General features: G+C 42.9%; 1 protein-coding gene across 2 annotated transcripts in view; it reads left to right on the top strand.

Moving 5' to 3' along the window:
* The window catches only part of FMN1 (formin 1), a 184,225-nt gene that overhangs the window by 93,093 nt on the left and 78,848 nt on the right, over window positions 1–12,284 (top strand). For both annotated transcript variants that reach the window (XR_012717260.1, XM_075282961.1), the window contains exons 6-7: window positions 7,823–8,607; window positions 9,631–9,775. Coding sequence is in view for 1 of the 2 variants with exons in the window: in XM_075282961.1 (XP_075139062.1) it covers window positions 7,823–8,607; window positions 9,631–9,775 (930 nt within the window). In the remaining variant the exon portion in view is untranslated. The remainder of the gene's footprint in view (window positions 1–7,822; window positions 8,608–9,630; window positions 9,776–12,284) is intronic.

The raw sequence follows: 12,284 nt of genomic DNA, 5'->3' as shown, positions 1-12,284 counted from the left end.
TGGAGGAGCGGAGGTTCTTGGCCAAAATCTCCAGGTAGGCCGTGCTATCCATCTTCCCATGGATGCGGACCAGATGGCCAGGCTCCTTGGCTGAGAAGCAGCCCCACAGCATGATGCTGCCACCACCATACTTGACTGTAGGGATGGTATTCTTGGGGTCGTATGCAGTGCCATCCAGTCTCCAAACGTCACGTGTGTGGTTGGCACCAAAGATCTCGATCTTGGTCTCATCAGACCAGAGAACCTTGAACCAGTCTGTCCCAGAGTCCTCCAAGTGATCATGAGCAAACTGTAGACGAGCCTTGACATGGCGCTTTGAAAGTAAAGGTACCTTACGGGCTCGTCTGGAACGGAGACCATTGCGGTGGAGTACGTTACTTATGGTATTGACTGAAACCAATGTCCCCACTGCCATGAGATCTTCCCGGAGCTCCTTCCTTGTTGTCCTTAGGTTAGCCTTGACTCTTCGGACAAGCCTGGCCTCGGCACGGGAGGAAACTTTCAAAGGCTGTCCAGGCCGTGGAAGGCTAACAGTAGTTCCATAAGCCTTCCACTTCCGGATGATGCTCCCAACAGTGGAGACAGGTAGGTCCAACTCCTTGGAAAGGGTTTTGTACCCCTTGCCAGCCTTGTGACCCTCCACGATCTTGTCTCTGATGGCCTTGCATCTGATGGCTCTGATGGCTCCTTTGTCTTCCCCATGTTGACCATGTATGAGTGCTGTTCACAAGTTTGGGGCGGGTCTTAAATAGTCAGAAAAGGCTGGAAAAAGAGATAATTAATCCAAACATGTGAAGCTCAATGTTCTTTGTGCCTGAACTACTTCTTAATACTTTAGGGGAACCAAACAGAATTCTGGTGGTTTGAGGGGTTGAATAATAAATGACCCTCTGAATAAACTTTTCACAATTTTAAAAAAAATTAAACAAAGAAATAACATTCTTTTTTGCTGCAGTGCATTTCACTTCCAGGCTGATCTACAGTCCAAATGTCACAATGCCAAGTTACTTCAGAATGTGTAAACCTGCTAAATATGCAGAGGGTTGAATACTACTTGTAGGCACTGTATAAGTGGTGCTTTTCTTCCTTCTGGCGAAGAGATAATTTGCATCCTTTTTTTTTTTTTTTTTTTTCCTAAGGACCACTGACTGTCAGACACCAGCTGGATCTCTTTAACGAGAACCAGAACCGGCCAAAATCACTAATTAAACAATGTTTATGTAATTTCTGTAGTGGAGTAAGGCGCTATGAAGGACTGGCTGCCTACTGTCACGTGTGTCATGTTCTCACATAAGATGTTGTGAATTTGCTATCTGTAGTATAGGCAGCGTGTTATTGTCACATGCACTGATAACATTGGTTTCACACCAGAATACTTGGAGTTCTTGATCTTTCAGCCCCTTAATCGTTCGTTGATCCTTAACTTGGCTCTGCGTTGAGTACTGAGTCTTTGATGAAAGCTTTGAGAGACGGGCGTGCTTTATATCTTTCACAGTTTGCATGTTTAATGGTGTTTGGCTGTAGATGTTGTTTAGATTCCTATGGTTTTAATGATACTTGGAACATCACAATGGATTTCGCGATAACATTTCTGTACACCGTCCAGAAAGGAAATTTTGAACCAATCTGCATAAGGTTTGCTTTTCACTGGTGTTCCTGCCTCTGTCTATATGGTGTAAGACCTTGTTTGCTGGATAATGAAGCATGACCTGGGAATGCTTTTTATCTGCCCGGTGTTTCAATAGCTGCGAGCCAAGTGCAAATTTGCATGAATTTTTACTTTGCTTATTGAATCTTGTTCTATAGTTGTAAATGTGTGGTGGGGTTTTCTGAGCTCAAACTAGGCATTGCAAAATAATCAAAATTGTAAGTCTAATCAATCGATATGAACTTAATACATCCATATCATTCTGACTCAGTGGCTAAAGGAAATGTCAAGAACAGAAAAAACCCCAGAGTATAATAGTTGTTCATCGATAGTCCACAATGGGGTATAATATGGTGTGTAGGGGCCACTATGGGGCATAATACTATGTGCAGGGGCCACCATGGGGCATAATACTGTGTGCAGGGGCCACTATGGGGCATAATACCGTGTGTAGGGGCCACAATGGGGCCTAATACTCTGTGCAGGGGCCACTACCGGGCATAAGACTGAGTGCAGAAATGTGGTTTGTGCGGGGGAGGGTCAGGGGGGCCCCATGTCAAACATTTGTCTTGGGGCCCCACCTGTCCTAGTTATGCCACTGGTGTTGAAATGTCATCTTTGTACTTAGCAAAACATGTGAGTTAGCACTACTGAGGTCATCTCTGTAGCCGGTGAGCCTGAGGTTTGGGTGTAGACCACTATAAAGTAACACCTACAAGACCAAGGCACAATAACTAAAACACAATAAAATTGTTTTATTGATCATATGCAAACATGTCACATTAATCACGCACATATGCGAAAATCCTCAAAAAAGGAAGGCAAATGATGTCATAATATCAATGTAGGGTTTGGTGTGCCTAAATCCTAGGGTAGCCAATGTTGCCAAATAATGGTAATGAAACTAATAAAGTAACAATCCATATATATCAATGTGTGTTAATTTATAGATCCAATCAGAGTAATAGACACAGATAAGACAATCGCTCACCCCAACGTACGACGCTGGGTACTATGCAACATAGGGCACCATGCGCCATCAGGTCCTATGTAAAATCATCAGAGAGCAACACTCGGTGCCTTTTGTGACATGCACCATACTGTAAAGGAGAGCTGGTATTCTGAGGATTGTCAGCCTTTTCAGACATGTCTATATTGTAATGTGGCCTAAAACCAGAGTCCAGGTGCTAAAACCCCATCCACTCCCCATGATGATATACTGCCCAAGTGGAACACAGAGGAGGCAATAGAAACCCGTAAAGCAGCTCTTTTGGTCTAGTTATTGGTAGAGATAGCACTTGAAATATCCATGTATCACATCCATAACAAATTGATACTCGCGGAATCAAAATGGCCTTTTAAAAAAACAAAACTTTTTTTTAAATTTCATTTATTTCTTAAAGATGTTGCTTTATTCACCAAATACCCATCCTGTGTTGCTTTGTGTCCTCATTAATACTGTCTATACCTTTTTGCCATTGGAAATGATCAAAGTACATAGCATATATCATCCCTTTCCTTCCTGGAGGGCCTGCCGTGCCCTACATTGCTGCAGAGGTGAAGCCCCCATGTGCATCTCCACATATGGTCCCATGTACTTGGACTCCAGTCCTTCATTTTATGGATGCTGGCTGAGCCCTGATTGCATTTCATCTACACGCTGCTCTTGTGACCCCGGATCGGTGTGTTTCTCATTTTACAGCAACATGTTTTCTTCTGGAGCTGATTTAACATTTTCCCCTCGCTATTTATATGCATACTGTATGTTTACACAACACATTGCAAGACAGAAAGATGTATAGTATTTGGCAGGAAGCGGCCAAGTAGGGATGGATTGCCAGCTTTCTGTCCTCTTCAATAGGGGACAGTAGGGAAAGGTTCATATTAATGCTTTATCTCAGGGGTATAGCTTTACTAGGAAAACATACAGTCTAAGCAAAAAGTCCCCTAGTGCACAGACACACACATTTACTAAGAGTTGTGTAACTAGATGGTTTATTTTGTAAACCTTCCAAACTAACGCCAAACCAGACACCATTGGGAAACTGGTGCAGGTCGTCTTTACTCGCATTCTCCCATTGTGATTACTTTCAAGGGAATCTGTAACACAGATCATGGTAAAGTAGTGTTAAAGGGAATGTGTTATGAAAAATTACCAACTGTTCAAATATTTTTATGTAAAACTTTTTTTTTTTTAAGAAGTGTTTGTTTTTTTTCTTGCACGCATTGTATTTTTTTTGGGAAAAAAAACAAACTTGCAGCTTTCACTGTCCACCAAGACTAATAGGATCCTGAAGCTTCTTTTTTTTCCCCCTCTGTTTTCAGTAGTCAAACTATACATCTTCACACTGAAAATCTTTTTTGGTAGGGTTGCAATGAAAGATCAAACCTCTACTAAAGGATCCACCATTCACAATAGATGTTGGTTGCAGCTAACCTTCCTTTCCTGCACAGTGACCTCTGACGAGGTTACAGGGCATGCCCACAATACTTTCCATAGATCTCAATGAATATCTCCAGGCATCTCCAATGTCAATAATCCACATGGCTGCTGTAAAGCATACGTTGAAGGCCTGGTTCACATCTATGTTTGGGTTTCCATTTGGGAAGTCCACTTGAGGACCCCCCAGGCATAAGGTGAATGGGTGGGTAATTTGGGGTATAATAGTGGACACATATTGGGCAACAATCTCCACAGTTGACTCCTTCTCTCAGTAGGATGTAGAGTTTCCTCTTCTCATCAAATCAAGTTAGAAGAGCTTTACTAGTGCAAAAGGGAGTGGTTGGTATGACAGGGTCGGGGGGTTGGTTTGGGACATGTGGGGGTGGGTGGGTAGGTGTTTAAAAGGGGCAGTAATGGGACGTTTGGGGGTGGATGGGTGATTAGAGGGGGTGATAATGGGGTATAACAGTCCGTGTGGTTTCATCTTCCCCTCGTTTGGTGACAGCTGGTCACATATTGGGTGGTGATCTCCACAGTGGACTCCTCTTCCCCCAGAAGGATGTAGAGTTTCCTCTTCTCGTCTGCAGATGCGAAGTCTGGGATGTGAGTCTTTGGAAGTAGACGGCCCTAACATAACTTATGCTTAATGCACAGCTATCTTAAATAAAATATGTGCATAAGAGCTTGATATTGTCCTGAGACAAGACGTTGGAGGAACCAAGTGACATTCATTAAAATATCTCTAGACGGGGTGATATCCATGTGTTCTAACTGTTGAAGAAGAGGAGGATTTTACATGTGGGAACTCCATTGAATCGGAAGATCTGACTAGTGTTGAGTAGTGAAGTGTTATATGATTGTAACCAATCTTTCTATGTTGTTCTTGACGTTTTATGGCTCTAAAATCTTTCGCTGGAATATTTTGTTATTTGAAGGACTCTGTGGTGCCCAACTTCTTGTGTATGGATGGCTCTCTCAAAGTAAACCTGTCTTGAAAAATTGGTTGCTATGTTTTCTGAACAAAAATGGTTACTTGTCCTAATTCCGACCAGATGCAAGTTGTTTAGTCTCTTGCCAACTGCCAGATAGACATTATTAATTGAGGGCAATTTGATGATGATGAGAGAACCCCGCAGAATTACCATTTAATGACCCATGCCACATTACATGGAATCTTTTTTTCCAGCTCGCTCACAAATAGAATTGCTCTATGACTACAAAACACTGTCGGGGAAAACATGATGCATTATTAAGTCCTAAAAAAGTCAACCAAAAGGCATTTTATCAGGCATCGGTTTCATCTGTTCTCCAGATCCCTAATATGTTGACTTCATTAGAATAGGAGAGATTAACATTAGTAGAAAAGTTTACAATATGGAAAATGAATTCTGTCTTTATCCCGCTTGTTTTTTTTGTGCAATGTTGCCAATGTATACAACTTTGCACATGGCTAAAGTCAAAAGTCGAGATGCTCAAAACACACAGTTTATCATTCAAGCCATTAGTTTATTCTTTGTTCTTTTTTGCAAGAACTTATTGGCAGAGCCTTTCTTCACAGCATGTATTTTGTGTATATAGTTGTATTTAATGAAGGTTCGATGGAAAATTATAGTATTAGATAGAAGATGCCATATATGGACCACATGGAATAGAGTTACCAACTTTGTAACTGACAAAGATGGCATTGATGAATCTCACCATTCTACTTTACAACCAATACAATACTTTGATTATTTCTTCCAGGTATTTTATGTTCTATCATTTGTCAAAGGTGGTTTTTACTATGGAAGTAAAATTCATTGTATTTTTGCTCCAATTTTTTTGAACTACGTATTTGCGAAATATCCTCTACCTTTTACTTGAAACGGTCTTCTCTCTTCTAAAGTTATAGGTTAAAAAATCCCTTTAACATTTGTACTGATAATAATGAGAAATTCTCAGACTTCCATTACATTAAGGCTAAGGCCCCAGGGGATAACCCACAGCCAAAAAGCGCTGTGGGAAAAACCGCGTTGGTAATGGATCGCGGTTCTTCTTGCATCGCTTTAAACAGAAAGTTCGCAAAGTTTTCCTCCACGGACTTTGTTATAATTATATCTATGGGGAAACTGCTGGTGTTTTTCTGTAGATATAATTGACATGTTGCGATTTCCAAAATCGTGATGTGTCTGCACCAAAGTTTGTACAGCAAAGTGGGTATGGGATTTGCTAGAATACCATCCACTTTTTCTGTATTGTAAAATGCAGCAATTTTTCTTGTAACGTTTCTGCTGCAGGCAAATTGTGGCGTTTCTGGCCAGTGGGGCCCTGGTCTAAAGGTGTATTCCCATTTTCAGGATCATATAAAACAGGGGTCCTCAAACTTTTTAAACAGTGGGCCGGAGGCAGAGCAGGTCGCACAGATATCGGGAGCGGTGCCCTCCAATAGGTAAAGTGAAGTGCGCTCCATGGCCTGGCCCGAGCTCCCCAGGAGCTTCATTATAAATGCACGCCTGGCGGCGTTGTCGGCGGGGCCAGACAGAAGTTCTTGGTGGGCTGCAGTTTGAGAACCCCTGATATAAAACATTAAACCCCTAGCTTAAAGGGGTTGTGCCACTCTAGATAAATGTCCAATCATTGGGGGCCTAATTGCTGGGTTTCTCAGGAGGACAGGGGACTGAAAGTCTCCCTAAGGTCGCCTTGTGAATTGAGCCCCATTTTACTTGCATGACTGGCACTCTATTCACTTCTGTGTGACTGCTGGGACTATAATCTCTGGCGAGCACACTGGTGCTCAATTCACAGGTAAGCCCTTGGGGCGGGGGGGGGGGGCTTTAGGTTCCCCATCCTCCTGATCACTGGGGAACCCGGCAAGCAGGACCCTAGTGATTGAACACCTATCCCTTGTCCTGTTGATAGAGGATAAGTGTCTATAACGGGACAACCCCTTTCAGCTAATGATAGTGTTATACCCATAACATTGCTTTATCTATCTTCCTCCATTTGTCAGATACTGCTCATGTGTCCTACTCCTTAGTATTTACTGATCATTGCCTAGGTTTCAGATCAACTCTACTATCTAGCAGTACTCGCTGGGCTGGTAATGTCAGTCCCTATTCCTATCCACTAGTTACAGTGCAAGTTAGGCTAAGCAGAATGATGCAGTTTTATGGGAAAATATTTTGGATAATTTGCATATTAATTTATTCAATCTTTGCTCATTCTTGGCTTAGAAGTCAAGTGGGCGGTCCTATCAATGAATGACGCCCTTCCCTATGTAAGCATGCCTAAATGGCAGTCTCTTACAGTGTCAGACTGTATAGTTTCCCACCACAAACTGGTAACACCCAGTAGTCAATTTATTCATAAATTTTTAAATGGAATAGCAGAGGAACGGCGCTTCCGAATTATTCCATAGAATACAAATACTTACTAAAACAGACACATCAAGAGAGGTGATCACTCCCTTTTAAACATATATTTTACTCAAACCTGCAGAATCATATTTGTGATGTTCATGGATCAGTTTCATGCTATGAATATCTTTTGCATATTGAGTAGTATGTACTGTATATAGTCAACTCTTAGAACATTAGTTTTAGCAAATATACAAATTAATATACTCATTAGCTCATTAATTTTTTCTCCCATGATGCCACTAGTAATACTTTATATCTCCTGTAATATTAGTGAAATGTAAACATTCATGGTTTCCTGCTATGTACTTCATATTTCTTCTTTGTTTCCCTTAGTCACAATTTGAAGTTGAAATCTTCAATGTCCGAGGAGAACAGGCTGTCCAAACCACAAGGCTGGAGGAAACCATACAGAGCCTACGAGAGGAATTGGAAAACATACATAATAAGGGAAAGGGTGAACTCATAGATGCCTGTGTTTCAACTGAAGATGAGAACCCACCAAAGACCTTCCGCAATGTTTATATACAGACTGACAGAGACACCTTTCTGAAACCCAGCGAGGAGGAGAACAAAATTCAAAAGAGTAACCACATAGTTCCTAAGAAGCTGAACATCTCATCAATAAATCAAAGCCTAATAAGCCCTACAGAAACTCGGGAACCATCTTCCTTTGTTCCACCACCACCTCCTCCCCTCCCTTCTTCCAGTTCAAGTTTCATTCCTCCACCTCCTCCTTTGCCAGGTTTTAGACCTCCTGCGCCACCTCCATTAGCTGGCTTTCTGCCACCGCCTCCACCACCACTACCAGGTTCTGGTCCTCCTCCTCCCCCACCACTACCAGGTTCTGGTCCTCCTCCTCCCCCACCACTACCAGGTTCTGGTCCTCCTCCTCCCCCACCTCTTCCAGGTTCTGGTCCTCCTCCTCCCCCACCACTACCTGGTTCTGGTCCTCCTCCACCCCCACCCCCTCCAGGTTTTGGTCCTCCACCACCTCCTGCTTTTGGTTCTTTCTTTGGGGGATTTTTATCAAGAGATGCACCACCTCGCAAACCCCCAATAGAACCTGGTTGTCCAATGAAGCCGCTTTATTGGACCAGGATACAGCTTAAGACCAACAGGTAAGAAATTGTAGTGGGTATAGTGTAGGAATATATGTGTATGTATATTTATATTAGCGTTATTACTTTTAAATTGGATAAAGTATTAATTTGATAATTTTAAGTATTTTATAGTACCACTGTGAGCAACATGATTGAGTTTAGTTAGGAGTAAATGAACCACTTTGAGACAGAATTTATGCTCTATTCTGAAATATGTGACATATATATATATATATATATATATATATATATATATATATATATATAATCAAGGACAAGTAAGACCCACCAAACATTTAACCAAGAAATATGTACATGTGCGGGCTTCAGAATAACAATTATCAAAAAGTTACTGTTGAAATCAAAAAGTGAAATCTGGTCATTGAAAAGGGAAACACTTGAGCCATTTTTCTCTAATTGCACCCATTCTGATTTTTTTTTTTTCTCCAGCTTCCCAGTAAGTCATATGGCATATTAAATGGTAAAATTTCAAAGTTGTCCTACAGCAAATGGCTGTAGGATGTATCAGTAAAGCAAATAATCTAGACCAGAATACTAAAACATTCCTGATAATAAAGTAAATCTTTCCCAAGCAACCGGTGAAATATCCAAACCTATAGATGTAAATGCATCCCCGACATCACAAAAGTATGGACAAATTGCATCAAAAAGGAATTATGGAAAAGACAGTCATGCCTGATACTCTTAATATAGATAAATATATATCCAAAAGTCTTAAAATTCATGCAGAACACCTCAATGATCCAAGATAGAAACTGTAGGTGAAAAATGTTACTACATTAAAGGCTCTGTGTATATAACGCCACTTCAGGCATTGGCTTCACCTGGTCATTAACTGTATTGTCTATGGGTAGAGCTAATCTCACTATGATAAGCCTTGGATATGCTTTGTTGTATTTTTCTGGTTTTGATTATTCCTGAAGATAAATGACATTAATGGATGCTGAGGGCTTGCTTTCCAGTGCCCACCTTTTTCTTTTTGATTTTCTTAAATATGTGATGTGTCTTGTATAAATCTAGTGCCAAACCTTCCTTATGGGATTCGCTGAAGGAGCCAGAGATTGCAGACACCAAAGAATTTGAAGATCTCTTTTGTAAAGCCAGTGTTCAGCAGAAGAAGAAGCCACTGTCTGAATCTTATGAGAAGAAGACAAAAGCGAAAAAGGTGAATTTTATGGGATGTCTTAATTATTTTGGATCAAGTATTTTTTTTTACAAATTCAGACACACTCATATATTTATATGTATATATATTGATATGTGTATATATATATATATACGTGTGTGTATATAAATAATATATTGCGGTTGATAGGTGGGGTGGCAAAGACACACAAGTCCAGTTTCTTTAGTCCAAAACAAGGGTAGAGTTTATTTTCACTCAAAAATACAGTGCAGCAACATAAGGAAACAATACAAAAATAAATACCTGCCCGCCTATGCTTTAACTAAACATAGAATAGGTTACCTCTAGAGATGAGCGAACAGTGTTCTATCGAACACATGTTCGATCGGATATCAGGGTGTTCGCCATGTTCGAATCGAACACCGCGTGGTAAAGTGCGCCAAAATTCGATTCCCCTCCCACCTTCCCTGGCGCCTTTTTTGCACCAATAACAGCGCAGGGGAGGTGGGACAGGAACTACGACACCGGGGGCATTGAAAAAAATTGGAAAAAGTCATTGGCTGCCGAAATCAGGTGACCTCCATTTTAGACGAATAGTGGATTTCAAATCCGGGTCATATGAGAATGTGAACTTTGTGACTATGAGACAGGGATAGCTGTACAGGCAGGGATAGCTAGGGATAACCTTTATTTAGGGGGGAATGTTATTAAAAATAACTTTTTGGGGCTCTATCGGGTGTGTAATTGTGATTTTTGTGAGATAAACTTTTTCCCATAGGGATGCATTGGCCAGCGCTGATTGGCCGAATTCCGTACTCTGGCCAATCAGTGCTGGCCAATGCATTCTATTAGCTTGATGAAGCAGAGTGTGCACAAGGGTTCAAGCGCACCATCGGCTCTGATGTAGCAGAGCCGAGGCTGCACAAGGGTTCAAGCGCACCCTCGGCTCTGATGTAGGAGAGCCGAGGGTGCACTTGAACCCTTGTGCACCCTCAGCTCTGCTACATCAGAGCCGAGGGTGCGCTTGAACCCTTGTGCACACTCTGCTTCATCAAGCTAATAGAATGCATTGGCCAGCGCTGATTGGCCAATGTATTCTATTAGCCTGATGAAGTAGAGCTGAATGTGTGTGCTAAGCACACACATTCAGCTCTACTTCATCGGGCTAATAGAATGCATTGGCCAGCGCTGATTGGCCAGAGTACGGAACTCGACCAATCAGCGCTGGCTCTGCTGGAGGAGGCGGAGTCTAAGATCGCTCCACACCAGTCTCCATTCAGGTCCGACCTTAGACTCCGCCTCCTCCGGCAGAGCCAGCGCTGATTGGCCGAAGGCTGGCCAATGCATTCCTATGCGAATGCAGAGACTTAGCAGTGCTGAGTCAGTTTTGCTCAACTACACATCTGATGCACACTCGGCACTGCTACATCAGATGTAGCAATCTGATGTAGCAGAGCCGAGGGTGCACTAGAACCCCTGTGCAAACTCAGTTCACGCTAATAGAATGCATTGGCCAGCGCTGATTGGCCAATGCATTCTATTAGCCCGATGAAGTAGAGCTGAATGTGTGTGCTAAGCACACACATTCAGCACTGCTTCATCACGCCAATGCAATGCATTAGCCAGTGCTGATTGGCCAGAGTACGGAATTCGGCCAATCAGCGCTGGCCAATGCATTCTATTAGCCCAATGAAGTAGAGCTGAATGTGTGTGCTAAGCACACACATTCAGCACTGCTTCATCACGCCAATACAATGCATTAGCCAGTGCTGATTGGCCGAATTCCGTACTCTGGCCAATCAGCGCTGGCTCTGCTGGAGGAGGCGGAGTCTGAGGTCGGACCTGAATGGAGACTGGTGTGGAACGATCTTAGACTCCGCCTCCTCCAGCAGAGCCAGCGCTGATTGGCCGAATTCCGTACTCTGGCCAATCAGCGCTGGCCAATGCATTCTATTAGCCCGATGAAGTAGAGCTGAATGTGTGTGCTAAGCACACACATTCAGCACTGCTTCATCACGCCAATACAATGCATTAGCCAGTGCTGATTGGCCAGAGTACGGAATTCGGCCAATCAGCGCTGGCTCTGCTGGAGGAGGCGGAGTCTAAGGTCGGACCTGAATGGAGACTGGTGTGGAGCGATCTTAGACTCCGCCTCCTCCAGCAGAGCCAGCGCTGATTGGCCGAATTCCGTACTCTGGCCAATCAGCGCTGGCCAATGCATTCTATTAGCCCGATGAAGTAGAGCTGAATGTGTGTGCTAAGCACACACATTCAGCACTGCTTCATCACGCCAATACAATGCATTAGCCAGTGCTGATTGGCCAGAGTACGGAATTCGGCCAATCAGCGCTGGCTCTGCTGGAGGAGGCGGAGTCTAAGGTCGGACCTGAATGGAGACTGGTGTGGAGCGATCTTAGACTCCGCCTCCTCCAGCAGAGCCAGCGCTGATTGGCCGAATTCCGTACTCTGGCCAATCAGCACTGGCTAATGCATTGTATTGGCGTGATGAAGCAGTGCTGAATGTGTGTGCTTAGCACACACATTCAGC

The sequence above is a fragment of the Leptodactylus fuscus genome, chromosome 7 (assembly GCF_031893055.1).
Source record: "Leptodactylus fuscus isolate aLepFus1 chromosome 7, aLepFus1.hap2, whole genome shotgun sequence".
Taxonomy (NCBI): Eukaryota; Metazoa; Chordata; class Amphibia; order Anura; family Leptodactylidae; genus Leptodactylus; species Leptodactylus fuscus.
Note: the sequence above shows the minus strand (reverse complement) of the source record. Positions and strands in the feature narration are given on the sequence as shown.